This window comes from Vulpes lagopus, chromosome 7 (genome assembly GCF_018345385.1).
Source record: "Vulpes lagopus strain Blue_001 chromosome 7, ASM1834538v1, whole genome shotgun sequence".
Classification (NCBI taxonomy): Eukaryota; Metazoa; Chordata; class Mammalia; order Carnivora; family Canidae; genus Vulpes; species Vulpes lagopus.
This window is the reverse complement of record NC_054830.1, coordinates 17455002-17482370: the sequence shown is the minus strand read 5'-3', so window position 1 is coordinate 17482370 and position 27369 is coordinate 17455002. Positions and strand designations below refer to the sequence as shown.

At 59.0% G+C, this 27369-nt stretch overlaps 1 protein-coding gene across 3 annotated transcripts; it reads left to right on the top strand.

Moving 5' to 3' along the window:
* The first annotated feature begins 55 nt into the window (after positions 1 to 55).
* Positions 56 to 25532, top strand: PLXNB1 (plexin B1). Of its 3 annotated transcripts, none has more exons than XM_041762595.1 (38): positions 56 to 322; positions 4481 to 4533; positions 5093 to 6205; positions 6979 to 7161; positions 7496 to 7624; positions 7721 to 7821; positions 8113 to 8245; positions 8524 to 8680; positions 8933 to 9041; positions 9116 to 9224; positions 9574 to 10260; positions 10464 to 10586; positions 10783 to 10905; positions 11193 to 11286; positions 11362 to 11534; positions 11698 to 11849; positions 13632 to 13737; positions 13880 to 14016; positions 14303 to 14479; positions 14661 to 14832; positions 15014 to 15256; positions 15992 to 16168; positions 16246 to 16394; positions 16883 to 16983; positions 17087 to 17304; positions 17475 to 17653; positions 17801 to 17867; positions 18100 to 18246; positions 19104 to 19272; positions 19534 to 19637; positions 19713 to 19797; positions 20033 to 20205; positions 20408 to 20568; positions 20666 to 20813; positions 22443 to 22507; positions 22649 to 22724; positions 23572 to 23646; positions 24783 to 25532. In XM_041762595.1, the coding sequence occupies exons 3-38, from the start codon at positions 5099 to 5101 to the stop codon at positions 24885 to 24887; spliced, it is 6414 nt and encodes a 2137-aa protein (XP_041618529.1). In that variant the 5' UTR covers positions 56 to 322; positions 4481 to 4533; positions 5093 to 5098; the 3' UTR covers positions 24888 to 25532. The 3 variants fall into 3 exon arrangements, with proteins under 3 accessions (XP_041618529.1, XP_041618528.1, XP_041618526.1); XM_041762594.1 differs by lacking the exon at positions 56 to 322 and adding an exon at positions 483 to 862; XM_041762592.1 differs by lacking the exon at positions 56 to 322 and adding an exon at positions 483 to 862 and having other exon boundaries at positions 3717 to 4533.
* Positions 25533 to 27369: the final 1837 nt, after the last annotated feature.

The window sequence follows — 27369 nt, the reverse complement described above, 5'->3', positions numbered from 1 at the left end:
CCCAGGCCCAACCCCAGAGCCTGTGCTCCTCTCCACTGCTAGAGATTGGGGCGGAAGGAGGGGGTGGCAGTCAGGAGTCCGGGGAGCCGGGGCAGTGGGAAGAAACCAGGCGCCCAGAAGTTCAGGTGAAGAAAGTTGGAGAAGGACGACCCCAAGAAGGGAAGGAGGGAGCTCGGGGCGCCGCGGAGCGGGGGTGCCAGGGGGCGCAGGGAGAGGCCAGGCGCGGCACCAGCACACCTGTGGGTGCGGAGCGCGCCCCCCGCCCGGCCCCGCCCGGCCCCGCCCAGGAGGGCTCCCGGTTCCGGTTCCTGGCGGCGCGCAGGTGAGGCCCGGCGGGTGGGGCGGGGCCGCCCGCGCTCGGGCCGCGCCTCTCGCCCCGGCTCGCCTGGCCGCGACCCGCGTTGCCGTGGCTACCGCCGCCGAGCCGCCCGCGCCCCCACGGGAAGGGCCGAGTCCCCCGCCCTCGGCAAGTGCGGAGCCCGCAGGGCTGGAATGCGGGGTCCCGGGCGGCTCGAGGCCGCGCGCCCGGCTCTCGCGGCTGCTTCCGGCCTGGCCTCGGCGGCGGGCGGGGGGAGGGCGGCCCGGCGGGCGCGGGGGGAAGGAGCGAGCCCGGCCCGGCCGACGCGGCTTTGTCTCCTTTGTTCCCGGCGGTGGCAGCGCCGCGGCGGGAGGGGCGGGGGGCGGGGGGCGGGCGGCGGGCGCGCTTTTCCGCCCCTCGGTCTCCGGGTAACAGCTGCAGCGCCGCCGGAGCCACCTCGGGGGGGCGGGGGGCAGCGAGGCCGCCGCGCGCAGATCCCGAGCCCGCAGCGGCCGGCGCCCGCCTCGGCGCGCTCCTGCTCCTCCCGCGGGGCCCGGCCGGGTGGTGAGTGCGGGGCCGGGGCCGGGCCGGGCCGGGCCGGGGCGGGGGCGGGGGCGGGGGCGGGGGCGGGCCGCCCCGGGGCGCGGGAGGTGGGCAGCGGCGGTCCCGAAGCCGTCGGGCAGGGGCGGCCCGGGCGCGCGGTGGGCAGCCTCGGTCCGGACAGTTGGGACCACACTTCTCCACACTGAGGGAAACTCTGGCGGCTCCGCCTGTAATGCGATTGGGAGACAGAGGAGGTGGAGCTGCTCCTCCGCGCCCCCTCCTCGCCGCCGCCTCAGCCGGGACCGGCCGGCCGCGTCCCCGCCCTCCAGGACCACGGTGGGGTCCTTGCCCTGCGGCCCAGGGAGGAGGGACGAAGAGCCGATGGGGGAGGTCGAGGCTTCCCTTTCCAGGCTGCGTTCGGTGCCACCGACAAAGGCGGACTGTGAACCTTGTTGGGCATCTGCAGAGGGGGGCCCCCCCACCTCCCTGCACGACCCAGTCGTTGGGTGATTGATGAGCGCTCCTGAGCCCTCCAGGGTATTGCAGAAATGGTGGACCCCTCCACCCCGCCTGGGCACACAATGCACTGCAGCACTGTCCATGAATCTCGTCTCCCGAGTGGACCCTGGCAGCCAAGCAGGAGAAGGGGAAGGAAAGGCCAGTTTCCTACTGATCCCTGTGACTTGGTAGATGAAGGCTGGGTATCCCCCCTCCAGATGTGGAAGGGCAGAGCTTGTTAGCCTCTTTGGTTGGTGAGGACAGCCCCAGGAAGACCCTGGAGGTGCCTTCTCTTTGCAGATAGACGTTGGGCAGCTGTGGCATTTGCTGAGAGGTTCAGAGAAAGATGGGCCCAGAAGAGACCTCAAGGCAGGCCTGCGGCCCGGGTACATGCAGGGTTAGGCTTCGCCTGTGAGTTTGGATGAGGCCTGAGATCTTGTGATCCTGCAAGTTGAGGACACGAGGCTTGGCTCCAACCAGCCTTTTCAGTCTGCTCTGGCCTGGTTATTAATAAAAGTGGGCCTCACACCTTGTCCCTTTGAGAGGCCAGGTGTCCCAGAGAGGGACGTGAGCCCTGTATCTCCCCTCCTGGCCAAATTTCTTTGGCTGTGAAATGGGGGATCTCTCCACAAGTAAGGAGCACCTGCTTTGTGCTAATATCTTTCTTAGTTGCTGGGGCCTCTGAATCGAAAGCCACTTTTCTTGCCGGCAAGGCACTTTCAAGTCTAGAATGGGGAAGGTGGGACAGAGAGAAAAGTGACCTTGGTTGGTGCCGCTCCTGCCAGGCACACACCGTTTCATATTTAATGGTTGGAGCCCTCCTGCCTCCCATTCTACAAACTGGATCTGTAAGGCTCAGCCTGAGGCAGAGCTTCTGTCCACACCAGGGTGGTAGCTGGGCATGTCCATTCCATCCACCGTAGGGATCCTGGGAGGGACAGGGAAGGCTCTCCTGGGATATGATGGTTCAGAGTCAGAGTTAACCAGCTAGAGAGGGAGTGGGCATTCCAAGCAGGGAGGAGTGTGAAACAGCTCACAGTTCAGACCAGCAGGAGCTAACAGCATGTGTGGGGGAGCCCTGGCATGGATTGGATGGAAGAGGGCGTGGACTAGAGGGGTTTGACCTTTATTCTTCAGGCCTGGGGCTGCCCCAAAGACTGGGGAGAGATATACTCTGATTCTGCTTGAAGATCCTGTGAGGTAGGAGGGGCAGCCTGGAGGGACTGGGGGCTGCTCTGGCCTGTGAATTCGAATGCCCAGTAGGGAGGAGATGTCACTGACGGGCCTTTCTTCTTTCTCCACCTGCGGTTAATGGGGAAGAGTCCTGCCTTGGTGACTGAAGAAGCCTGTCACTTTTCCCAGAGTGGCTCAGCCTCCAGCTTCCTTTGTGGCTGGCCAGGAGCTCTTCTGATCCTTTCCATCCTCCTGTGGGCCACTTGACCCAGTTGTGATTTTACATTTGGGGAGTGTCTTGGTTGCTGCCCCTTGAGGGCTGGAAAACCTTGGCACGCAGTAGGCTCTGAGCAAATGTTTTTAAGCGAATAAAGGAGTGACTCTTGGTCTAACCATGGACACTCTGCCCCTAGCACATCCCTGAGCAGGAGGTGGCCGGAGGGAGTGAGCAGTAGCTGAGTGCAAGAGAAAGCCTCTCCCATTCTCAGGCAGACTCTGTCTTCCCAGAGTAAGAAACTTTCCCCCCATCCCTTGGAAACAAGGTGGGGGGCTTCTGGAACCCTGGCCTTGCCATAGTCCTGGGTTCACGACTCTCCCTACTATCCCCTTTCCCCCACCCCCTCGGGTAGCAAACAGAGGCGGCCTTGTTCCTGCTCCCATAGAGCTGCCCTGTTCTCCACACACTAAAAATGGAAACCCCCAAGCTATTTTGGGAGCAGTGCCCAGCTGGGCTGTGGCCACTGCTCCCCTGCTCCCACCAGGCTGCTGGACCCTTCTCTGAGACTTAAGCCCAGCCTTCTCATTGCGGGACAGTCTCAGCAGTACCTTGGCGGGGTCTTGGCTGGGAGGAGCCGACCCTGGGCTGAGGGAAGCTCTCCCTCTTGCAGACTGGCAGCTGGGGATGGGAGGGGCTGGGCAACGTGGGCTGGGCAGAGGCCGAGTAGAAGTTATCTCCCGGCCTGGGAGCAGCATTTCATCAACCTAGTGTTCCTGACTGGGGACCACCCAGGGCTGGGGAAGATAGTGTTGCCATGGTTTTCAGCTCCCAGCAGGCCTTAGCAGGGGCTTACAAGGAGGGATCTGTGAGGAGAGCAGGGACCCAGGGTCTGAGGAGACCCCGGGGGTGGACAGCACAGCTGGACATGGTGACTTCTGGGACAAGCCTCCCCCCAACCCTGGGCCCTGGCTCTGCTCTGACCTGCAGGAGAAGAAATAGCAAGAGATGTGCTGGCTTCCAAGGCCCTGTAGGCCTTAGGGCTCGAACCAGGGAAGTGCACATGAATCTGTGTGTGTGGGTGTCTGAATGTGGGTGGGTGTGACATCTGCTTGTGTGGAATGCCTGTTTGTGCAATGTGTGTGTTTGTGTAAGGAGGTTGTGTCTTTGTGCAGGTGTCTAAGTGTGTGTGGCATATGGCCTGTGTTTCTCTGTCTGTCTGTGCTATGTGGACGTGTTGCATCTGCATGTATCTGCATGTGTGCAAGTGCCTGTGTGCTTGTGTGTGGGCGTGTGCATGCAGGGCCAGTGGCATGTATGTTTCTTTGTGTATGCAAGCTTGTGTTTCCCTATGTGCCAGTGTCAGTTTGGGCTAGGATGGTCCCTGGCCTGTGTGGTAGGTATGTACCTGGGTGCCCTGATGGAGTTTGGGCAGAGGGTGAGAAAGAGTTCCAGGAAGGGAGAAGGGGCTGCAGAGGGACAGGGCCATACTGGGGTGGGGTGGGGCTGGGCTCTGCCAGCTATGGGGCTCCTTCCTAGCTGCCCTTTCCCAGGCCCTGAGGGTGCCTGGTTCCGCTGCCCTCCTCCTCCCTGTGTGGGCTCTGAGGAGGCGTCCCCTGTGGAATGTGTTTGGTGGCTGAGGGCCAGGCTGGGCCCAGTTCCACTGGCAGGCTGGGCAGCGGGAAGGGGAGCCTGGGCTCCCACATGCCTGCAGCCCAGCCCCCAGCTTCATGTTCTGCTATCTCCCTGGCTAGGTGACTCCCACACAGGTCATGCTGTTATCTCCTGATCCAGTCGGCCCTGCCAGGTGAGCCTGACCTCACACCTAGGCACTCGGGAGAAGTGTGACTCCTTCTTCTTAGGGCTCTCCAAGGTGGGGTCCAGTTTCTCAGGCCCCAGCCCTGGCAGCCTCAACCTCCCTCATCTTGTCATTGGTTCTGTGGTTTCCTTCTGGATTCCTGGCCTTTTCAGAGGGGTCCTCTCAGGGCTCTGGGCCTCTCCTTCCCCTCACTTGCTCTCTTGCCTATTCCAGGCCCCAGTCCCCTGGGGTTGGGTTGTTTTCCACATCTCTGCCCCCCCTGGCCCCTTACCCTCGGACCCTGTGGTGACATAGGCCAGTGCAGGGCAAAGAGGTGGTGGGATGGGATGGAGGTCTCCTGAGACCATAGTGCTTGCAGAAAATGAACAGTGTTGAAGTTACCAGGAAAAGATCTGACCCCTTGCTAGTATGTGGTCCTGGGGTCATCCTGGACCACAGTGCCATCTAAGCCTGGGCCTCCTCTGCTCACTCCCTGGGGTTAGGAGAATCATCTTGGTGATGTGATCCCAACAGTGGCCCTTCAGCACTCCATCTCTCTCCTTGCCAGGTGACCATGCCTGCCCTCGGCCCAGCTCTTCTCCAGGTGTTCTGGGCTGGGTGGGTTCTCACCCTCCAGCCCCCTCCACTGGCTGTTTTTACTCCCAATGGCACGCATCTGCAGCATTTGACACGGGATCCCACCTCAGGCACTCTCTACCTAGGAGCCACCAACTTCCTGTTCCAGCTGAGCCCTGGGCTGCAGCTGGAGGCTACTGTGTCCACGGGCCCTGTGCTAGATAGCAGGGACTGCCTGCCACCTGTGATGCCAGATGAGTGCCCCCAGGCCCAGGCTACCAACAACCTAAACCAGCTGCTCCTGGTGAGCCCAGGGGCCCTGGTGGTGTGCGGGAGTGTGCACCAGGGGGTCTGCGAGCTGCGGCGCCTGGGGCAGCTTGAACAGCTATTGCTGCGGCCCGAGCGCCCTGGGGACACCCAATATGTAGCCGCCAATGATCCTGCGGTCAGCACAGTGGGACTGGTGGCCCAGGGCTCGGCTGGGGAGCCCCTCCTCTTCGTGGGGCGAGGCTATACCAGCAGGGGTGTGGGGGGTGGCATCCCTCCCATCACAACCCGGACCTTGTGGCCGCTGGACCCCCAAATTGCCTTCTCCTATGAGGAGACGGCCAAGTTGGCTGTGGGCCGCCTCTCTGAGTATAGCCACCACTTCGTGAGCGCTTTTGCACGTGGGGCCAGTGCCTACTTCCTGTTCCTGAGGCGAGATCTGCAGGCTCAGTCTAGAGCATTTCGTGCCTACGTGTCCCGAGTGTGCCTCCAGGACCAGCACTACTACTCCTATGTGGAGTTGCCTCTGGCCTGCCAGGGTGGCCGCTATGGGCTGCTTCAGGCTGCGGCTGTGGCCACATCCCGGGAGGTGGCCCAGGGCGAGGTGCTCTTTGCAGCCTTCTCCTCAGCCGCTCCCCCCACTGTGGGCCGGCCTCCGTTGGCAGCTGCCGGAGCATCTGGAGCCTCGGCCCTCTGTGCCTTCCCTCTGGACGAGGTGGATCGTCTTGCTAACCGCACGCGAGATGCCTGCTACACTAGGGAGGGCCGTGCCGAGGATGGCATTGAGGTGGCCTACATTGAGTATGATGTCAACTCTGACTGTGCACAGCTGCCGGTGGTGAGTCCCAGCTGATTCCTGTCTGGCATTCACAGCTGCCCGAGGACTCTGAAGGGAAACTAGTGGTGGTGTGGGGGCTGATCAGGTCAACGGAGGGAATGTACTTCCATTGTGCCTGGGTGATGGAGAGATACCTTACTGAAATTGTGGCGCTCAGGGTTTGGAGAGCCATTCATAGCTGGGCTTGGACTGGGCTCTGTAGAGGTGGTGTTTGTGTAGGTAGACTGAGGGTGTTTGGGGTCCTAGGGTATGGGGCAGGGACCTAGAATGTAGGGAGTTAGGCCCTGTTTCAGGTTTTTGAGCAAGAGCCTGGTGAGGTTGAGACTTGTTTGGCTCTAGCTTCTGGATGGATAACACAGGGAAGAAGCCCCACCCAGGGGGACTGAGTGAGGGAAAGGTAGTAGGGGCCTAGGGGAGCAGACCTGGACATGAAGACGCAAGCTGGTAGACAAGGGGAAGACTGAGTGCATAAGCTGGGGTTGGGAGAAGGTGGAATTCCAGATGGGTGGGGATCAGGAGCAGGGTTAAGGAGCTGCTGGAGCCTGTCCAAGGCAGCTGAGGCCACGCTAAGGATGCAGCTGTGGGCGATGTCAGGGAGGGCTGGCAAAGAGACTGGGTGGGGATGGGGCAGTCTGTGGTCTCCCGAAGAGAAGGGTGAGGGAATAAGGCTGTCCTGGAGGCCCAGCAGAGGAAATAGAATCATTTAGAGAAAGCTGGCTGGGCCAGGGGATTGTGATATCCAGGGAGGGCCTTATTAGTCTTGCTGCCTGTAGGATACCCTGGATGCTTATCCCTGTGGCTCAGATCACACGCCCAGCCCCATGGCCAGCCGTGTCCCCCTAGAAGCCACACCCATTCTGGAGTGGCCAAGGGTCCAGCTAACAGCTGTGGCAGTCACTGTGGAGGATGGACACACCATTGCTTTCCTGGGTGACAGTCAAGGGCAACTGCACAGGGTGAGTCCGCAGGAAGTACTGGGCTCTGTCCCACGATAAATTGCTGGTGACCAGCCTGGGCTGAACTATGCCTCTGACCCCTAAGGCTGGGACGAAGGATCTGTGACACACCCCTGGCCCCAAGACTAGGAGAGATGACTTTATGCTTCTCTTTCCAGGGCTGGGTGGTTTTTATCTATGACTTCCCCATCCCCTCCCCATGGTTTGGGTGGCGTGACCTGTACTGCCTAGGAGAAAGTTCTGCTTGTAAATTGCTTCAGTCGTGGGGAGAGGAGAGGGTCTTGGGTCTATGGCCATGGACTTGGGTACCAGAACTTGTGGTCTCTGATCTCAGGTCTACTTGGGCCCGGGAAGTGATGGCCACCCATACTCCACACAGAACATCCAGCAGGGGTCTGCTGTGAGCAGAGACCTTACCTTTGATGGGTCCTTTGAGCACCTGTATGTCATGACTCAGAGCACAGTGAGTACCAGGCGAGAGCTGGGACCTGGCTGCTGGGAAGGGCCTTGGGCTGGGCCAGGGACCCATGAGTCACTGGTGTTTGGATTGCTGTCATAGCTTCTCAAGGTTCCTGTGGCCTCCTGTGCTCAGCTCCTGGACTGTGCATCTTGTCTTGCTCACAAGGACCCATACTGTGGGTGGTGTGTGCTTCTCGGCAGGTCAGTGCTCTACTGACTCCTGACCCGGATATATCCCCCAACCCCAGCCTCCTGCCCTAGCACTGCACCTGCATAACTGCCCTGTCCAGTATTCCTGGTCCTTGACCCTTGACTTACAACCCCTGAGCCCTGGATGCCCTACTCTCCTTCCTGCATCCTCCATCCTGGACATCAGAGGCCTGCCAGGGCAGATGTAGCCTAGTGTCAGGGCCTGTCTGAGGATCCTGCCTAGGTCCCCAGTATTGGAGGTGCCCTCCCCCATGAAGGTGGATCCCCATCATTCTCATGCAGGTGTAGTCGCCGTTCCGAGTGCTCACGAGGACAGGGCCCAGAGCGGTGGCTGTGGAGTTTCCAGCCTGAGCTGCGTTGTTTGCGAGTGGCAGTTATAAGTCCTGCCAACATCAGCCGAGAGGAGCGGAAGGAGGTGAATGAACAGAGCAGGCGCATTCCTCACAGGGAGGGCTCTGGTGATGGGTCAAGACTTTGAATTTTAGTGTCAGTGGCTCCAAATACCACATGGCCTTATATGAGTCACTTCCTGTTGGACCTTGCTTTCTGTTTCTAACCCAGGCTAAAAGGCAATTGTGAAGGCTCAGGACCCCCAGCCCTTGGGGGCTGCCTGCCCTTGAGCCTGCTTACATTGGACACCCCAGAAACAAGCCCTGGTCTGCTCCAACAGCCTCTTGTGGCCTTTCTTGGCAGGTTTTCCTGTCGGTGCCTGACCTGCCACCCCTGTGGCCAGGGGAGTCCTATTCCTGCCACTTTGGGGATCACCAGAGTTCTGCCCTGCTGACCAGTTCTGGTGTGATGTGTCCTTCCCCAGACCCCAGTGAGGCCCCAGCACTGCCAAGAGGAGCCGGTGGGTGAGAGAAGGGGCCAGCCCCCGGGGCCTGGGAGCCCCACCCTCGCATCTTGCCCCAAGGGGTGCATTTGGGGTGAGGTGTGAATCTGGGCCAGGAGCCCTAAAGTAGCACCTTTCTCTGAGTCTCCTGGCTAGTCCCCAAGTCCCTAAAGTATCCATTTTGTGCCCTGTGGACTTCCCCAGACCCTGGGCTCTCCTCCCTGCTGATGGTGCTAACCCCATTCCGGGGCTCTCTCTCCCGCTTTGCAGACCACGTGTCCGTGAGTGTGGAGCTTAAGTTCGGTGCTGTGGTGATTGCCAAAGCTTCGCTCTCTGTCTACGACTGTGGAGCAGTCACTGAGCTCCGCCCGTCTGCACAGTGAGTTCCTCCCCAACCCCCAGCACCTGGGCTCCCCTGCGGTGACCCCTGCCCCATGGCTGTGCTCTGTGCAGGTGCCAGGCCTGTGTGAGCAGCCTCTGGGGGTGTAACTGGTGTGTCTGGCAGCAGCTGTGCACGCACAAGGCCTCATGTGACGCCGGACCCATGATTGTTAGCCAGCAGGTGAGCAGGACCTCTAGCCAGGCCCCACAGGGTTGTGTGGGTTTCTCTGATGGCCCAGGGTCTGTGCACCTACCCACCCGCGGGCTGCTCTGTGTGGCGGACTCACTGGAGTTTGAGGAGAGACGTTTGTGGCTGAGCGGCAGGGGAGGTCTGGGCCTCATGCCCCACCTCAGCACAGATGCCCCTGGAGCCTGCCCTCCCCTCTCTCCTTTGGAGAATTAACGGGCTGTTTTTGTTTCTCTTTCCCTTGGTCTCCTTTCCTCTTAACACACCCTTTGCCTGCCTGCCACCTGCTCCCGCGCCTGCCTGCTGAGTGGCCCCTCCTGTCTTTCTCTGCCTCCCCCTTCAGAGCCTGCTTCTCTCCCCAGCCCCACCGGCAAGAGATGTACCCACCCCCTTCCCATCCCAAAACCCCCAGGCCCCGGTCACCCCTGCTCCTGACACCCTTCCCATGGAACCTGGGGCCCCCTCCACAGCCACAGCCTTGGATGTCCCACCTGGGGACGGGCCTTCCCTGCTCAGCCCCTGGGGGCCAGGGACAGGTCCTGGTCCCGCACCTGCCTCAGCCTCCACAGAGTCACCTCTCCATGAGGAACCTACCCCTCCCGACCCCCCCAACAGACCTGGAACCGCTGTCCCTGCCCCCACTGACTTGGGACCCATGGCCACACCCGAAGACCTCTCAGCCTCCCACCCATCGCCCTCAGATGCAGCAGCACTGCCCCCTGCCCCTGCAGACCCCGGCCCCGAGGCCGACCCCTCTGCGGCACTCCTGGACCAGCCCCCCGGCACTGCTCCCGCCACTACTTTCCCAGGGGCCGCTGGCTCCGTGAAGCCCGCTCTGGACTGGCTCATGAGAGAAGGCGGCGAGCTGCCTGAGGCGGACGAGTGGACAGGGGGTGACACACCCGCCTTCTCCACTTCCACCCTCCTCTCAGGTGATGGAGACTCGGCTGAGCACGAGGGCCCTCCTGCCCCCCTCATCCTCCTGTCCAGCCTCGACTACCAATACGACACCCCCGGGCTCTGGGAGCTGGTGAGGCCCAGCCCAGGAAGGAGGCCTCAGGGGAGGGGACGCAGGGCAGACTCGGCCCTTTACCTGCAATTCTGCATCTGGAGGGTTCCAGGGGCAGGGTGGGTTCTGCAGCTCCATGCTGACCTGGGCCCCAGGTTCTGCATGGGGAATGGGTGAGTTGACAGGGTGGGCTCCATAGACTGCCTTGCTCTTGGTGTCTGCAGGAGGAGGTGAACCAGGGGGCCAGCTCCTGCCCTTGTGTAGATAGTGTTCAGGGCTCCACGTTGATACCCGTCCATGTGGAACGAGAAGTCCGGCTGCTGGGCAGAAACCTGCGCCTCTTCCAGGTGGGCGCATTGGGTTGCTAGTGTACTTGCAGCCTCCTTGGCTGTTGACCAGCTACACACAAGCCCTGGAGAGCAGGAAGAGGGCTTGGCCCCAAGTCTCAATCCCAACCCAGGGGCTCTGCTAGGGGTCCTACAGGGCTCACTGGGCCCAGCTCCTACTGCTGCCTGCCCTACCAGCTGTGTTCTCTGCCCCCAGGACAGCCCAGGAGACAATGAGTGTGTGATGGAGCTGGAGGGCCGCGAAGTGGTGGTTGAGGCCCGGGTCGAGTGTGAGCCACCTCCTGATACCCAGTGCCATGTTACATGCCAGCAGCACCAGGTATGGATCACGAATACCTGGGTGGGCAACAGTGTGCTGGCCACAGGCTGGCTCCCAACCTCAGCTGGCTCACCACACTCATCCTAGCCCAGCTGTAACCCTGTGACCTTGAGGGAGTCTGGGTAACCGGCTCTGACCTTTGACCCTATGTGCCTGAGGTCCCTGCACCTCAACTTTGACCTTGTGTTCCCGCAACTAGTCATTTTGGTCCCTTTTTCTGACCACCCCCTCCCCAGGCCTGATGCCTCCCCCAGCCCCAGGCTCTGACCTCACTCCCATTTCTCCAGCTCAGCTATGAGGCTCTGCAGCCAGAGCTCCGTGTAGGGCTGTTTCTGCGTCGGGCTGGCCGTCTGCGTGTGGACAGTGCTGATGGGCTGCATGGTGAGCTAGTTGGGGCCTCTGGGGCCCTGGGGCTCCTCCACGCCTGCCTCTCACTTTTGTCTCTGCTACCCCCAGTGGTACTGTATGACTGCTCTGTGGGACATGGGGACTGCAGCCGCTGCCAAACTGCCATGCCCCAGTATGGCTGTGTGTGGTGCAAGGGAGAGCATCCACGTTGCGTGGCCCAGGAGGCTTGTGGCGAGACTGAAGCTGTGGCCACTCAGTGCCCTGCACCCCTCATCCACTCGGTGTGTTGAAACACTGGTGTGTCCCTTCCTCACCGCTGCCTTTAGTGGGAGGGCGGGGGTACTGTGAGTCCAGGGGGCCCAAAGGTGGGAGACTGGAACTGCCTTTTCAGGCTGCCAAAGGTTGACTGGTGGGTGGAGGTGAGCAGTCCACCTCTTGGAACAGGTAGAGCCGCTGACTGGGCCTGTGGACGGAGGCACTCGTGTCACCATCAGGGGCTCCAACCTGGGCCAGCATGTGCAGGATGTACAGGACACGGTCAGGGTGGCCGGAGTGCCATGTGCTGTGGATGCTCAGGAATACGAGATCTCTAGTAGGTGAGTTGGCTAAACCAGTAGGAATTCAGCACACCTTGTAGGCTCCCCGATTGGCTTTCCCACTCACAACTGTCCACCCACTCCCTACTCATCTGTCCTTCCTTCTCCCCCTTTCCTTTTTTCTGGTCACAATGCCTCAGAGCTAGGGTTGCCATTTGAAGCCCCAGAGCACTCACCTCTGCTTTGTGCACAGATATGCGTGTTCCTAGTGTGGACTGCTGGGGAACATTGCTGGACCCAGGCCCAGTCACTGCCTAGAGCCAACAGGTGGCCCTGTCCAGGTGTTCTCACCTGGCTCTCTGAGTGACTGTGAATGTAGTTGTGGTAGCAAGGTTCTCAGACCCCAGATAGCTGTGCTCAGAGGCTGACCTTCCACCTGCTGCCCTTTCTTCTCCAAACATTGCCTCAGGAGGGCTCTTTAGGAGGAGGGACTTGTGGCCCGCATGCTGAGTGTGACTCCTCTGTCCAGTCCCTGGGATCCTGGCTGCCTTCCCAGGGCCTATAGCTGATAGAGGTTCTGGTCATGGTAGCCTGGCTGGCAGCTACAGGGTCCCAGAGGTGCCCACACAGGATATTCCCAAGGAAATCTCCACAATCAGCAAATCCCAAACCTGACTGAATATCAGAGTTACCTGGAGAGCCTTTCCAAAGCCACCAAAGGAATGGGTCCTTGGAACCCACCTCAGAGATCTGGATTCTCAGCAGGCCTGTGCTGGGGCCCCATAATCTCTGTCTTATTTAATTAATTTATTTTGGTAATTTGTATTACATTTTTTTTAAAGATTTAATTTATTTATCTTGAGAGAGAGAGTGTGAGCAAGCATACACATGTGCGAGAGTGGCTGTGGTGAGGGTGGTGATGAGGAGGGGCGGGGGGGGGAGGGAGAGGGAGAGAGAATCTTAAGCAGGCTCCATGCTCAGTGACACAGAGCTTGATCTCATAATCATGACCTGAGCTGAGATCAAGAGTTGGACACTGTAACTGACTGAGCCACCCAGGCACCCCTCATAATCTGTATTTTAAACCAGACTTTGTTAGAGCATGTGGTTTCCCCCTCACTGAGTCATGGCCAAGACCTCTAGGTGATTGTCTAGATTGTTAATGATTCTAGAACCATGAGACTAAAGTAACTTGAAAAGTGATTTATAAAGAGATTAAAATATTCTCTTGCTAAAGTTCCTCCTAGGTATTTTACATATCACTTGTTCTGTTTTCCGAAGTGTTGGCAGTGAGTGTGACAATGTCACAGAATCGAGCCACTGCCAGGTTCACATTGGAGAAATTAATTTGCCCCAAGCTTTTGTTTTCTGGCTGAGAACCAGCATTTTCTTAGATTGCTCACTTTCCCTTTCCATCTACCCCCAGACCTGACTAGAGGCTTCCAGGGATTTTTTTTCCCTGAGGAAATCAAGTTTCCACCCCTTTGCAAATGGTGTGGTGCATGTGGCGATGGCAGCCAGTTAGGCCATTCATTAGCTGGGCACCTCATCCCCACAGCCTGCCTTGCAGGGCTCCTTGTAAATTTGTGCCACACGGAGAGGTAAAGTCCTCTTTGTTAGAGGGCTTTAGGGTTGGACTTGGATGGTTGAAACTATGAATGTAAATTCTTAGATGCCAAAGCCCTCTGGTGTGCCATAAAGAATTCCCTCCAGCGCAAGAAGGTCTCTGTCAACCTTGGGAGTGAGAAGAACACGTGATTTAGTGGGGCAGGGAGGGAGCATCCGGTCAGTTTGAGGGGCCCTTGGTGCAGCCTGGCACCCCAGCCTGCCCTGTGCCCACAGCTTCGTGTGTATCACTGAGGCCAGTGATGGGGAGGTGGCTGGGGCAGTGACGGTGGAGGTGCCAGGAAGAGGACGCGGTGTCTCAGAGCACGATTTTGCCTACCAGGTGAAGTGGTTTTCCTCAGTACATCTAGTTTTGCCTTCCTGGGCTTTCCTACTCGAAGGCCTTCTTGTCTGCCCCAGGCTACTCCTGCCTCTCTGTTGGTGGCTTCATGTTTGGCTGTCTCTCCCTGTTCCACTTCCCACAGGACCCGAAGGTGCATTCCATCTTCCCAACCCGGGGCCCCAGAGCCGGGGGCACCCACCTTACCCTGCACGGCTCCAAGCTCCTGACTGGGCGGCTGGAGGACATCAGAGTAGTCGTTGGAGATCAGCCTTGTCACCTGTGAGGGCTGCTTCCTCATTCTGCCAAAATCCATGTGCTCTAGGAAGAAGACAGAGGGGTGGGATGCTGGGGAGAACAGCGAGGGGAGAGGGCCAGGTCTACTCTGTCAGAAAGAGGCCAGACCCTTTCTAAGGTGGGGCTGTCATGGGAATGTGGCCTCCAAGCTCACCTGTGGAGCTTTCAATCAGCTGAGGGAAGTAAGCTGAGGTCTGAGTGAGTCCTGTGGCCCAGAATCTTCTGTGTCCCCTTCCTGGCCCTGCCTTCCATTCGTCCCTCCCTGCCCTAGGCTCCTGGAGCAGCAGGCTGAGCAGCTGCGGTGTGAGACCAGCCCATACCCTGTACCTGCCACACTCCCTGTGGCCGTGTGGTTTGGGGCCACTGAGCGGAGGCTTCTGTATAGCCAATTCGAGTACACATCAAACCCCAATGTCACCTCTGCTGGCCCTGCCAAGAGCTTCCTCAGGTGCTGGGCCAAGGGCGTGGCTGCATGGCATGTACTGGGGCTGCAGCTCTAGGATGTGGGGAGGTTGCGGAGCTTTCTATGGAGGCTTGACTCCTATGGTACTGGGAGTGGGGGGCATGTGGCTTGGGGCTGGGCTAGCCTGGTTCTCCTAGCCACCCATGGGTCATGGTCTGTGTTACAGTGGAGGACGTAAGGTATGGGTCCATGGCCAGAATTTGGATGTGGTCCAGACACCAAGAATCCGAGTGACTGTGGCCCCAAGAACCCTGCAGCCTTACCAGGGGCTTGGGCGGAGGCGCCGTGTGATCCCGGAAACAGCATGCTCCCCCGGTGGTTCCTGTGGCGGTCATCACGTAGGATATCTGTGGGCATCCCCCATGTGCACTGGGCTGGCCATCACCCACATCACCCCACATGCCACCCTGTGCACAACCATGGTTGGCGGGTACTAAAGAGGCTATCCTTTAGTCTTTGCGTGACCTTCCTGCATGGCTCTCAACTGATCCTCCCCCGTTTTTCCTCCCTCTGCCCCAGTTTGAGGAGCCGTGCCACGTGAATTCCTCTCAGCTCATCACGTGCCACACGCCTGCCCTCCCAGGCCTGCCTGAGGACCCCTGGGTCCAGGTGGAATTTATCCTTGACAATCTGGTCTTTGACTTCGCAATGCTGAACCCCACACCCTTCTCCTATGAGGCCGACCCCACTCTGCAGCCCCTCAACCCCGAGGATCCCACCATGCCGTTCCGGCACAAGCCCGGGAGTGTGCTGTCTGTGGAGGTACTGTTCCTGCTCACACATGGTGGGGCCACATGACTCTTCACTTTGCTGGGCACTACTGCTGTGTGTAGGGGCATGACAGCAGAGCAAGGACCTGTGCATGGACCTGGCTCCTTACCCTTAATGTGGTGAGGGCTAAGGGACCAGTGGTGGGCTGCCCAGCCTGACACATCTGCCTGGGGCTTGGGTCCTGTAGCCTGGGTCCCAACACACTCTGTGGCAGGAGTCTGAATGGCTACATGTAGATGGTTTGGCACATGTAGTAACTGGGTGGCGGTACACAGTAGGTGCCTGGGCTAATGCCCATTTGGCAGCCTGACTCAACGTGGACAAACAGTTGGCATGGATTCTGACACATATAGTAGGTGGGCATTCTGAAACCCATCATCATGCACCGTGTGGGCCAGCAGACACAGCAGGGGATCTGGCTTTGTGAGGTAACTGGGCGGGATTCGGGGGCAACTATAACCGTCTGGATTTTTAGCTCTGGAGAAGTAAAAGTGTGAGGCAGGAGGATGGGAAGGGCAGAGGAGGGTCAGGGGACAGCCTGAAAGATACCCATGGACTGTCACCTCTCCTGCAGGGGAAGAGGTGCTGAGGCACCATCAGCCCTGCCCCTAGGGATGGGTGTCAGGACCATCCTTCCCCCATTTAGGGGGAAAGGATCTGAGTGACCACCAGCAACTCCCCTTAGGGAAGAGTTCTGAGTGATCCATCAGTGACCTCGTGTTCCAGGGGGAGAATCTGGACCTTGCAATGTCTAAGGAGGAGGTGGTGGCCATGATAGGGGATGGACCCTGCGTGGTGAAGACGCTGACCCGTCACCACCTATACTGTGAGCCCCCCATGGAGCAGCCCCTGCCCCAACACCATGCCCTTCGAGAGGCACCGGACGCCTTGCCTGAGTTCACGGTCAGTAGGTGGGCTGTGGGCTGGGCCAGGCACTGGGCACGTGCTGAAACCTTACTCACAGGTGCCTTCCTGTGTAGGTGCAGATGGGAAACCTGCGCTTCTCCCTGGGCCATGTGCAGTATGATGGCGAGAGCCCGGTGGCTTTTCCCATGGCAGCCCAGGTGGGCTTGGGGGTGGGCACCTCTCTTCTGGCTCTGGGTGTCATCATCATCGTCCTCATATACAGGTGGGTGCAGCTGGATATGGCTGGGCTGAGGCTGGATGGGAAGGGGAGACTAGCCCAGGGGTCAATAAACACATTGCCTGTAAAGTCCCAGAGGGTACCAATTTTAGGCTTTGTGGGCTGGGTGGCCTCAGTGGCTCAGCTCTGCTGTTAAGCATGCAGAAGCAGCTATAGACGATATGTAAACACACGAATGTGGCCATGTGCCAACAAATCTTTGCAGAAACAGGTCGTGGGCCGGATTTGGCCTGGTTGTAGTTTGTTGATTCCTAGGCTAACCACGGGGCTAGCCTGCAGAGAGGGTGTGACTTGCCCAGGACAGGACAGTCTAAATTATTCTGGGCTAAGTCTTGGCTTGGCTGGGCATGGCCATGTTGGACAGTATCAGCCTGGTCCAGGGTGAGGCTGGGGTAGATAGGCCTGGGCCAGGGGCACCAGAAAGGGCTCTGGCCTTGTCTGGCCTCCCCCTTCCTAACCTTGGTGCTGAGCAGGAGGAAGAGCAAGCAGGCCCTGAGGGACTATAAGAAGGTCCAGATCCAGCTGGAGAATCTGGAGAGCAGTGTGCGGGACCGCTGCAAGAAGGAGTTCACAGGTGAGGCCGCCGGCAATGGGCCTGAGCACCCTCTGGGGCTCTGCCTAAGGCTGTTCCCACAGTGTGGGATCCACACCCAAACCTGGCCTCCTCTGCTCAACAGACCTCATGACTGAGATGACCGATCTAACCAGTGACCTTCTGGGCAGTGGCATCCCCTTCCTTGACTATAAGGTGTATGCTGAGAGGGTCTTCTTCCCTGGGCACCAGGAGTCACCCTTGCACCGGGACCTGGGTGTACCTGAGAGCCGGCGCCCCACTGTGGAACAGGGCCTGGGGCAGCTCTCCAACTTGCTCAACAGCAAGCTCTTCCTCACCAAGGTGCCACGAGGCCCCCCACAGGCCTCTCCACAGGACAAAGCGGGTTGGTGGGGGGGGGGGGGGAAGAAGCGTCTCCTGGCCCCACCCCTTCTGCCCTGCCCCCTGCCCTTTCTGTGTCCTTCCAGTTCTGAATGGGCCCCTCCCTCCTCCTCCTGTCTCCCTGGCACCAGTTCATCCATACCCTGGAGAGCCAGCGCACCTTCTCAGCTCGGGACCGCGCCTATGTGGCATCTCTGCTCACCGTCGCACTGCATGGGAAGCTCGAGTACTTCACCGACATCCTCCGCACCCTACTCAGTGACCTGGTGGCCCAGTACGTGGCCAAGAACCCCAAGCTGATGCTGCGCAGGTCTGTATGGCTGTCGAAAGCCGTAGGGTTAGATGTCTGTAAGGGCTGGGGCTAGGAGCTGAGGCAGAGCTCCTAACCCTCTGGGGGTTTGCTGCTGCTCAGAGCCCCGAGGCCCTGCCCCTGCCCCAACCTTTCCCGTCATCCTAGGACAGAGACTGTGGTGGAAAAGCTGCTCACCAACTGGATGTCCATCTGCCTGTACACTTTCGTGAGGGTGAGAAGGACAGAGGTGGATGGGGCTTGGGCTCTGCTCCAGGGTGGGGCAGGACTCTAAACTGCGTGGCTTCTAGTCCCCATGCAGCATGTCTGCTCCTACCCAGCTTGTCTCTGTCACCTGGGGCCCCTTGTAGCCTGTCCTCTGCCTCATCATGGGCCATGTCCCATACAACTTCCTTTCATGCCTGTTACCTGCCCTGGGGGTCCTCACTGCCGCGTCACTTCTCTAGGACTCGGTAGGGGAGCCTCTGTACATGCTCTTCCGTGGAATTAAGCATCAAGTGGACAAGGGACCAGTGGACAGTGTAACTGGCAAAGCCAAATACACCCTGAATGACAACCGCCTTCTCAGAGAGGATGTGGAGTACCGTCCCCTGGTGAGGGAGGGAGGAAGCCAGTGGGAAAGGGAGACAGGGAGGGAGGGAGGGAGGGAGGAAGAGACTGCATGAACACATTCGTGCACAATGGTGTCAGCCCTTGGTGAGGATGAATACGATGAGTGTGTGTGGTCATTATGAATGTATGTGTCTGGCTTGCAGATAGCCTGACTTCCGGCTGGCTGCTGGAGAGAGGCCCTTGGTGGGCTTAGCAGGACAGAGTCTTGAGGGCCAGTCCTTGAGGCAGAGGGACTTGAGGATAGGACCTCAGGCTTGGGATGGGGTCTGTGTGGACACAGCCAGGGTTTGGGGAGCAGTCCAGGTCCTTGCACTGGGCCAGGGCCTGAGTGTTTGCCTGATTGGTGTCATGCCAATTGCTGTGATGCGCCCACCAAGCCAGGCGCCAGCTCTGTCAGACCTTACGTCTCTTCCTCTGGGTTGCCTTCCCTTGGTGGAGTCCCTTCCTTAGTGACTCTCATGGGGTACCGCTGGGAAAATCTCATTCAGGCTGCACCAGCCCTGCTCCTCTCTCAGGCTGGTAGGGACTTGTCACTTCTCATGCAGGCTTCTGTCAGGTGTCTCAGCTTGTCCGGTTGAACCAGGAACCTGGGGACCTGAGTTTTTTCTGCTGTTCAGCCCATAGACATTTACCTAGTGCACTATGCTAGGTGTTGTGGTCACAGAGGAGGGAGCTGCTGTCCCAGGGAGGTGGGGGGTGGGGCGAGTGGGTAAAGAGATATGAATTAGGGACTCTGGTGCCTGGAGGTCAGAGGCAGTGGCTTCCTCCTGGGCTGTCTGCGCCTGGGCCATTCCACGTGTGGCATGAGCCCTGATTGTTCCTGTGGATACCCTGGCAGACCCTGAATGCACTGTTGGCTGTGGGGCCTGCCGCGGGAGAGGCCCAGGGTGTGCCTGTGAAGGTCCTGGACTGTGACACCATCTCCCAGGCCAAAGAGAAGATGCTGGACCAGCTTTATAAAGGAGTACCTCTCACCCAGCGGCCAGATCCTCGCACCCTGGATGTTGGTGAGGGTGGAGGGGAAGGGTAACCTGGGGGACTAAGCCAGAGTGAAGGCTGGGCTCGCCCTGGCCCAGGCCTGCAGGGGCAGAGGTGGGCTGTGGAATACCTCTATACAGACCCTCTCCCATGGTGAGGGCACCCCCCCATCCTACTTTTTGCAGAGGTTGGGTGATGTTGCCCCCTGATGGTGGAGCTCATGACCCTATGGAGGGACACAGGAAGGGTGTCCCAGGAGCCCTAGACCAAGTCCCACCTTGCTCTTGCAGAGTGGCGGTCTGGGGTGGCTGGGCATCTCATTCTTTCTGATGAGGATGTGACTTCAGAGGTCCAGGGTCTGTGGAGGCGCCTGAACACCCTGCAGCATTACAAGGTGGGAGGGGTGAGAGCGGAAGGAGGGGTAGGGTGGGGTGGCGCTGGTGGAGGGGTCACGAGCTGTGGTTAACAGGTCCCAGATGGAGCAACTGTGGCCCTGGTCCCCTGCCTCACCAAGCATGTTCTCCGGGAAAACCAGGATTATGTCCCTGGAGAGAGTGAGTACTCCCCCACCACCCCCGGCCCAGCGCCCACCCAATCTCCATCCTCTGCCCTTGCTTCGCCCAGTCCCCAGTAATGGGGAAAGCCCTCTGGACCTTAGGATGGGCTTGTGTCTACTTCCCTTCCACCTGGAGAAACCCTCAACCCATGCATCCACTCCTGGAAGTTGGCAGGAGCCTGGGGGCCCAGGGTACCTGATGAGGGGTGATGAGCTGTGGGGTCTTGGCACAGGGACCCCCATGCTGGAGGATGTGGATGAGGGGGGCATCCGACCCTGGCACCTAGTGAAGCCAAGTGAGGAGCCGGAACCTCCTAGGCCGCGGAGAGGCAGCCTTCGGGGCGGGGAGCGCGAGCGAGCCAAGGCCATCCCTGAGATCTACCTGACTCGCCTACTGTCCATGAAGGTGGGGCAGGAGGGATGGGTTGGAGGCTGGGGTCAGGGACAGGACAGGCAGTAGGCCTGGCTTGTGGGGGAGGATGGCTACTTATAGGATTTGAGGGTGGTGTGGGTGGGCACAGGTGTAGTACCCCAAGGCATCTGGGGCTGGGCTGGGCTGGGGCTGAGGTCCCCTTGCTGAGTGCACCTTGTGCTTACCCCCGCCCCAGGGCACCCTGCAGAAGTTTGTGGACGACTTATTCCAGGTGATACTCAGCACTAGCCGTCCCGTGCCGCTTGCTATTAAGTACTTCTTCGACCTGCTGGATGAGCAGGCCCAGCAGCACGGCATCTCTGACCAGGACACTGTCCATATCTGGAAGACCAACAGGTGGGGGTGGGGCTGGAGCCGGTTGGGCCAGGTGTGTGTGGGGTCTTCTCTCCTGCCTCGCCAGCACACTCATCGGCCATGCTTGCCCTGCCCACAGCCTGCCGCTAAGGTTCTGGATAAATATAATAAAAAACCCGCAGTTTGTGTTCGACGTGCAGACATCTGATAACATGGATGCAGTGCTCCTAGTCATCGCACAGACTTTCATGGATGCCTGCACTCTGGCCGACCACAAGCTGGGTCGGGTGAGTGGGTCAGGGTGGATACGGAGGGCATAAATGGAGCGGGGTAGTAATGGGTCAGGGATGGGTGGTGCTGTGTGTGCACAGATTCCGGAATGTCAGGGAGGAGGGCTGGGGAGGCCTCTGACTCCAGCACCAGGCCAGGCTTTGTCCCTGAGCTCCCTGGAATGTGGCAGTGCCTCAGTCTTCAGAGATGAACCCTCAGGAACCAAATCCACCAGGTGGCCTGGAGCTATTCTGTGACCATAGAATCCACCTGTTCACCTGGAAACTACCTGGTGGCCCCGCATCACCTCAGGCTCCCCCTCCTCCAAATCGTAGCCGGAGGCCCAGCGATCAGAAGTGACCCCTGCTTCTTTCTCATCCCCCACACTCAGGGGTGGAGGAGGTGTCTGCCTGCCAGTGCAGTAGACAGGAGAGGCCAGGGCAGTGAGTGTCAGGCGTGGAGCAAGGTGCTGGGGAGGGGAGCTGGGAGCACATAGGAGAGGCCAGGGCTTGTCTGATAGCATGTGGTGGTGGTGGAGTGTTGTCACAGTTGTAAGAGCCAAGAGAGTCGCATGACAGATAAGGGGTCACTGTTGCACCTGCTCAGGCCCTCAGCAGACAGGGCTGGTGGCTCCTCAGGCCCATGAAGGGAACCTGTTACCTCTTGAGAGATCTATCTCTCGATCTCTGTGGGGAAACAGAATGTTAAGTTCTACTCTGTAGTGTTGTCTTTTGGGGCCCATTTTTGTTCTGTGCGTTCTTGTCAGCCTATAATGAGCTGAGAAGCACAGGGTCCCACCAGGATCCAGGGGCCACCACAGGTGAATGCTGTGTGGTGGCCGGGTTTTTGCCCAACCTTCACACTGCCGCCCCCCCTCCCCCCGCCCTTCCCAGCAAAAGTGCAAATGCTTGCTGAGTAGCTCAGGAATAGTCCAAACCAGGAATGCCAAAGGTCCCCCTCACGGAGTGTTGGTGAGGAGGCTTGCATGCTGACTCAGGCCGAGGACTATGACACTGCCCACACAGGGCTGGTGCCATCTTGCCTTACCCTCCTGGCTGCTGTAGGATGAGGCAGCAGGTGCTGAGTACGGAAGTGTACTGCCCAGAACCCACTGCTTCAGGGGCAGAGCTGGGATTGGAACCCACCTCTTGGTGGAGGATGTGTCTGTGTGTGTTAAGACATGGGTTCTGACTTGAGAGACCTGCTTCAGGCACCAGCTCTACCCCTCAGGGTGAAGTGATGTGGGGCAATTTACTTTAATTTTCTGGATCAGTTTCCTGATTTTTAACATGATTGTGTGGGGAATGAGCAGCATGTGGAGAAGCAGCATTAGGATTCCACAGAGCACTGCCCCCCCACCCCCATGCCTATTCCCTGCTGGACGCAGGCGAAGGCATGGGGAGCTGAGAAGTGACCTTGGAACAATTTGGGGAGAAGCTTCAGGTGACAAAAGCCGAGACTGGACATCGATGGAGGTGAAGGAATAGAGGAGGTCCTTGTGGAAAGAAATGGGTCAGAGGGACCAACCATCCCAGGTGCTGGGGATTGAGGGGTTTCCTGGGATATTTAAAACTGAAACAGTGCTGGGAAAATTGGGACAGTTGGTCACCCTAAGGGGGCTCTCTTTCTTTCCTGCTGGTGCCCAGGACTCCCCCATCAACAAACTTCTATATGCTCGAGATATTCCCCGTTATAAACGGATGGTGGAAAGGTATGAGGGCGAGGAGATGGGTCTGGAAGAGGGATGAGTGGACAGATTGATGGATGTTTATGGCTGCAGCCTAGGGGTGGGCCCTGGTGGGGTGAGGAGTGGCTCATTTACCTGGCAGCTGCCATATCTGGTCTCTGGCAGGTACTACGCAGACATCAGACAGACTGTCCCTGCCAGTGATCAAGAGATGAACTCCATCCTGGCTGAGCTGTCTCGGGTACGGCCCTCCCTCTGCTTCTTGGGTTGGGCACAGGTGTCCTGCCGTGAAGGTCCTGCTCTTTTGCAAGGAAGCCCTTGGGGCCTCAGCAATCCCATGAGCTGGCTGGGGCAGGACACATATTATCATCATAAATGCAGAACGTTCCACTGGCCACTATAAAAGGCCAGGGCTCCCAACATCTCACTGCAGAGCAGCAGAGACTTTTCCTGGCAGCTGCCACCTAACCTGACTCACCTGGCTAGTTGGGTGCCTGCAGCCTGTGCTGGGATCTGGGGACAGTGCATCCAAGGCAGCGAGGTGGCTGGGATTCAGCCCCAGGCCTGCCCATGTCCCCGTACTGCTTCCCTCGGGGGTGTAGATGTGCCCCCACCTACTCCTAAGCAGCCCCAGGGAACTTATAAACAGTGCTTCTGAAACAATGATGCAGACCACAAGCACACGCAGTAACAACTGCAGCTACAATTTGGTGGTGTTGCTGGGGGGTGCTTTGTCCACTCGCCTGACCCCCAGGGGAGCTCCACAGGTCAGGTGCATCAGCACCCTTGTCCTGACGAGGAAGTGCAGATTCAGAGATGGCTCTGTGGAGGGGCCTGGTGTGACCTCACGGAAGACGTGAGGGAGATCAGAGCTGACCTATGCTGGGTCACAGCCTGTAAGCGGCACCTGTCCCTGCTCAGCCCTGTGACCACTGGGGCCCTGTTCACGCTGCAGACCTGGGAGCCCTGGTGTGTAGATGGGGCTGCCTGCCGCAGGGCCTGTCCCCTCCGCCACCTCCTCCCCCGTTTCCCAGGCGTCCTCTGGCTGGTGACACATTACTCTCTCTCATCTCTTGTCTCCTCCCTAGAACTACTCTGGGGACCTCGGGGCACGAGTGGCCCTGCATGAGCTCTACAAGTATATCAACAAGTACTACGACCAGGTGGGCAGAACCCCGGGCCCTGACCCCTGCCGGGGCCCCCCAGGCACAGAGCAGGCTGGGGAAGCACTCTGTGGGCCTGGGCCCTGGAACTGGCTGTGCTCTAGCCTGTCCTCGGGTTACCTCCTCAGCAGCGGCAGGGATCCCAGACACTGGGGCAGGGCCCCTGGGGCATCTGCCAGGGCCCGGAGGTGGTGTGGATGATGTGCTAGGAGGGACACAGAGCTGCCCCCTCTGCCCCCACCTCACCCTGGCCTGCATCCCTCCCCGAGTCCACAGTGGCAGTGTGCCATGCGCGGCCTCCTCTGTGGGATGCACGCACTGCCAGAGAGGAGGGTCCTGCCAGGGTGGGCACGGGCACAACCAGCCAGTGAGGGGGCTGTCTGGGGGATCCCTGGACTGGGCCTCGGGTCCAAGTGCCCACGAGTCAGCCTGCTAAGTGCCTGCAGAATTGTCCACCAGCCACATGGCCGTTGCTGTTCAGAGATGAGGCGGTGCCTTCCTCGTGGTCCAGGCCTGGAGTGAGGACAGTCATTCCATAAACGTGTGACACAGAAATGTGAACTCCAGGCACCCCGGTCTTGCTCCAGCAGTGCTGGCAGGGAGGGAGGGAGGCAGGGGTCTGTGGTGCATCATGTGCTCTCGTGCAGTCAGGGTAGGGACCCCCCCGACCCCATCTGCCCTGTGACAGCCGCCATGTGTCCTTCTGTAGTTGCTGGTATTAGGTTAGCATCTGTCCTGCCATCAATGAGCTCCATGAGGGCAGGATCACGTGTGTCCCATCATCGTGGGATCCCTGCTTCTTGCCTGGTGGGTAGGAGGAGCCAGGGTGGCTAGAACAGGGCTCCTAGGGGGCTCGCCGGGGACCAGGCCGGTATAGTGGGTGCAAAACGATTTTACCAGTGGAAGTGAATGTTTGTTACCGTGAGTGCTAAGTACTGAGTACTGAGTAAGTTCTCTCCTCTCTAATCCCCAAAACCCTATGCTGACTTCACCAGCCAGGCGGTGAGGAAGTGAGGTGGTTCATTGGCTTTCCGGGGCTCCTTTCCCCTGGCTGTGCTGCAGTGTCTGAGGTGGCCAGCTGACGTCTGCGGGTGAGGGTGGTGGCGTGCTCCCCGACCGGCCACTCTCTGTTGCAGATCATCACAGCCCTGGAGGAGGACGGCGCAGCTCAGAAGATGCAGCTGGGCTACCGGCTCCAGCAGATCGCTGCTGCTGTGGAGAACAAGGTCACAGACCTGTAGGGACCTGGCTAGCCCTGGCCTGCCATTGCCTCAGCCCTGCCGGAGCAGCCCGGGAACCGTGAGGGAGAAGTCACCTTCTTAGATGCCTGTAGTGCCTGACAAGCAGAGTTAGTGGAAGGTGGCTTCCAGTCTCCTGGGGCCTCTGGCTTGGGCCCTGCTGGACCTACCTCGCCGGCCTGGGGCCTTCAGGCTGACCGGGTGGTGCCCAGCCTGCTCCCTGAGCCCAGTGACCCTGTGGGCTGTTTTGTATGCGAGGTCTGTGTGTGGGGAGTCAGGGACTAAGGGCTTCCGGAGAGTGGCTGGAAGGGCCTCCAGCCCCTGGAGAGACTGTACTGTTCCTGAACACTGGCCTTTATCCCACTGGGATTCGGAAGGAGAGGAGGAGAACCCCACTTCCTGTCCCATCCTCCTCCATCATCCCTGACCTCAGTTTAGCTGCCTCCGGCCTTGCTGCTGCCACGTCCCTAGGTCCGAGAGATGAATGCCCTTGCTAGGCCACTGCAGACTGACTCCTCTGCAGGGCTGGCTGCCTTGGGGCCACTGTGCCTCAGAGGCAGCCAGTGGTGAGGGGCACCTGCTGCAGGGGCCTGGACAAGAGTGGTGGCCCCACTGACCCAGCTCTTCATTAAAGGATAACACTCTGAATGGTGTCTGATGTGTGGGCTTGGCCCAGCCCCTCCCTTGGTAGGAGGGTGGCAGCTTGCACCTAGCAGGCACTGGAGGGAGTGCGACCTGTACCTCGTGACCCTTGGGTGAGGCTGCAGATGGTTGGGCTGGCTGGGCTCTTTTTGGCTTCTGGGCAGGCTTGCTGGGGCAAACACTTCTGGGAGGAAGTGAGAATCCCATCCAGGATGGGCTGGGGCGCCAGCAACCTGAGGCAGAGGGGTCTGAACCCCTTTAGGGGCCCTGTATATCTGCCGCGCAAGTGTTCTAAGGCCGCTGTCATCTGGAAGGAACTGGGAGAGGAGGGCACTAGTACAGGCGTCTCCAGGCAGAGTCTTGGGGCCCTTCTCTGGGCTCCCCACACCCCTCTTGCCTGGGACATCAAAGGGGCTCCTAGATACTGGATTGTACCCTCACTCCAGGCATCCGGGGTGGGGGCCCCTACCCTACTGTCTGCCTGTGTGAAGGCCCCCTTGGGTGGTGTTCCTAATTCGAAGCTGGAGTGAGCATCGAGATTGTCTCAGTCGGGTCTTGTTTCGCTGGCTGGGCCTGAAGGGCTGTGGGCTTATGCCCCTTTGAGACCACCCTTGGCCTCCCCGGGAGGCCAGCCTGCCAAATGGAAACACCCTCGAATCTTGACAAGGCTCTCCCCCTTGGCTCTCTGTTTACTCTCCACGCCCAGAGACCCCAGCCCCCCTTCCCTTCTGACCAGAGACCCCACCCCGACTCAGAGGTCTTCATGGGTTTGAAGAGATAGAGGCTGGTAGCATTCCAAGAGGAGTCCCTTCCTTCCCTCTCAGTGGCCCTAAATAAAGCTGTGTTGGAGTTCTTGTGCCTCCCACAGGAGGAGCCACACTGGTCTGCCCACCATGCTCACAGCTGCTATTCCCTGTCCTGAAGTCCCCCCTTCCCCATTTCCACCCAAAGTTGGAACCACAGAGGTCAGGGGTCCAGCAACATAAGTTGGGAGCATGGGCGCTTTAGTGCTTCAAATGGGTGTTCAAGTCAGGTTTTTAGACTCGGACTCCCTCACAGGCTGTCCAGCCCAAGGAGGGGATCTCGGAGCAGGCCCAATGGGGAGTTCAGTGTGGGGTGGATTTGGTCACAATGGGCCCTTCACCTCTGCTCCAGGCCCAGGCCACTACAGCTTCCAGGAGGCTGGGAGGTGAGAGAAGGAAACCAGGTACCTGTGTGCCTAAGAGGGCTGAGTGCTGAACCGTGCTCTGAGTTGTTCACTTTCACATCTCAGCTGACTCAACATTGTTCTAGAAAAAGGTAGAGAATGAAAATCTACCACGATAATGTAGGAATATCTAAGGCCTCATTCAAACGCCGCAGCTGAGAACAGAGATTCCAACGCCAGCAGCTCTTTGTGATTGTTCACTTGGGTCTGGGCCAGTTTCAGTGTCACACACTTGTCATCCAGGCTGACCAGACCAGTCTCTTCCTAATTTTTCCCACCAAGGTGGGAAAAGTGTGGTCTCCAGGCTGAATTTCCCACAACCGTGTTCGCATGCAAAGAGCCTTGTTTCTCGCTGGGGGCGCCTTCAGGAGTTTATAAAGTGACTTGCCTTAGTAAATGAACTTTCTCCAATTTAAATATTGGAATAATTGTCCAGACAAGATCTGAGAGTTGTGTGTATTTGTTAACTTTTTTAGTATTCAAAAGACGGTGCTAATCGGTGCGACAGCTGAATGTGTGCTGATAAATGGTAGTATCATCTTGGAAGCCACTTGAAACCTTGGGAGTGGGCAGAAGGACTCTAGATCCTCTTGGCCAGCACGGACAGGTGACTGTCGACTGTGTTGGGGGCCACAG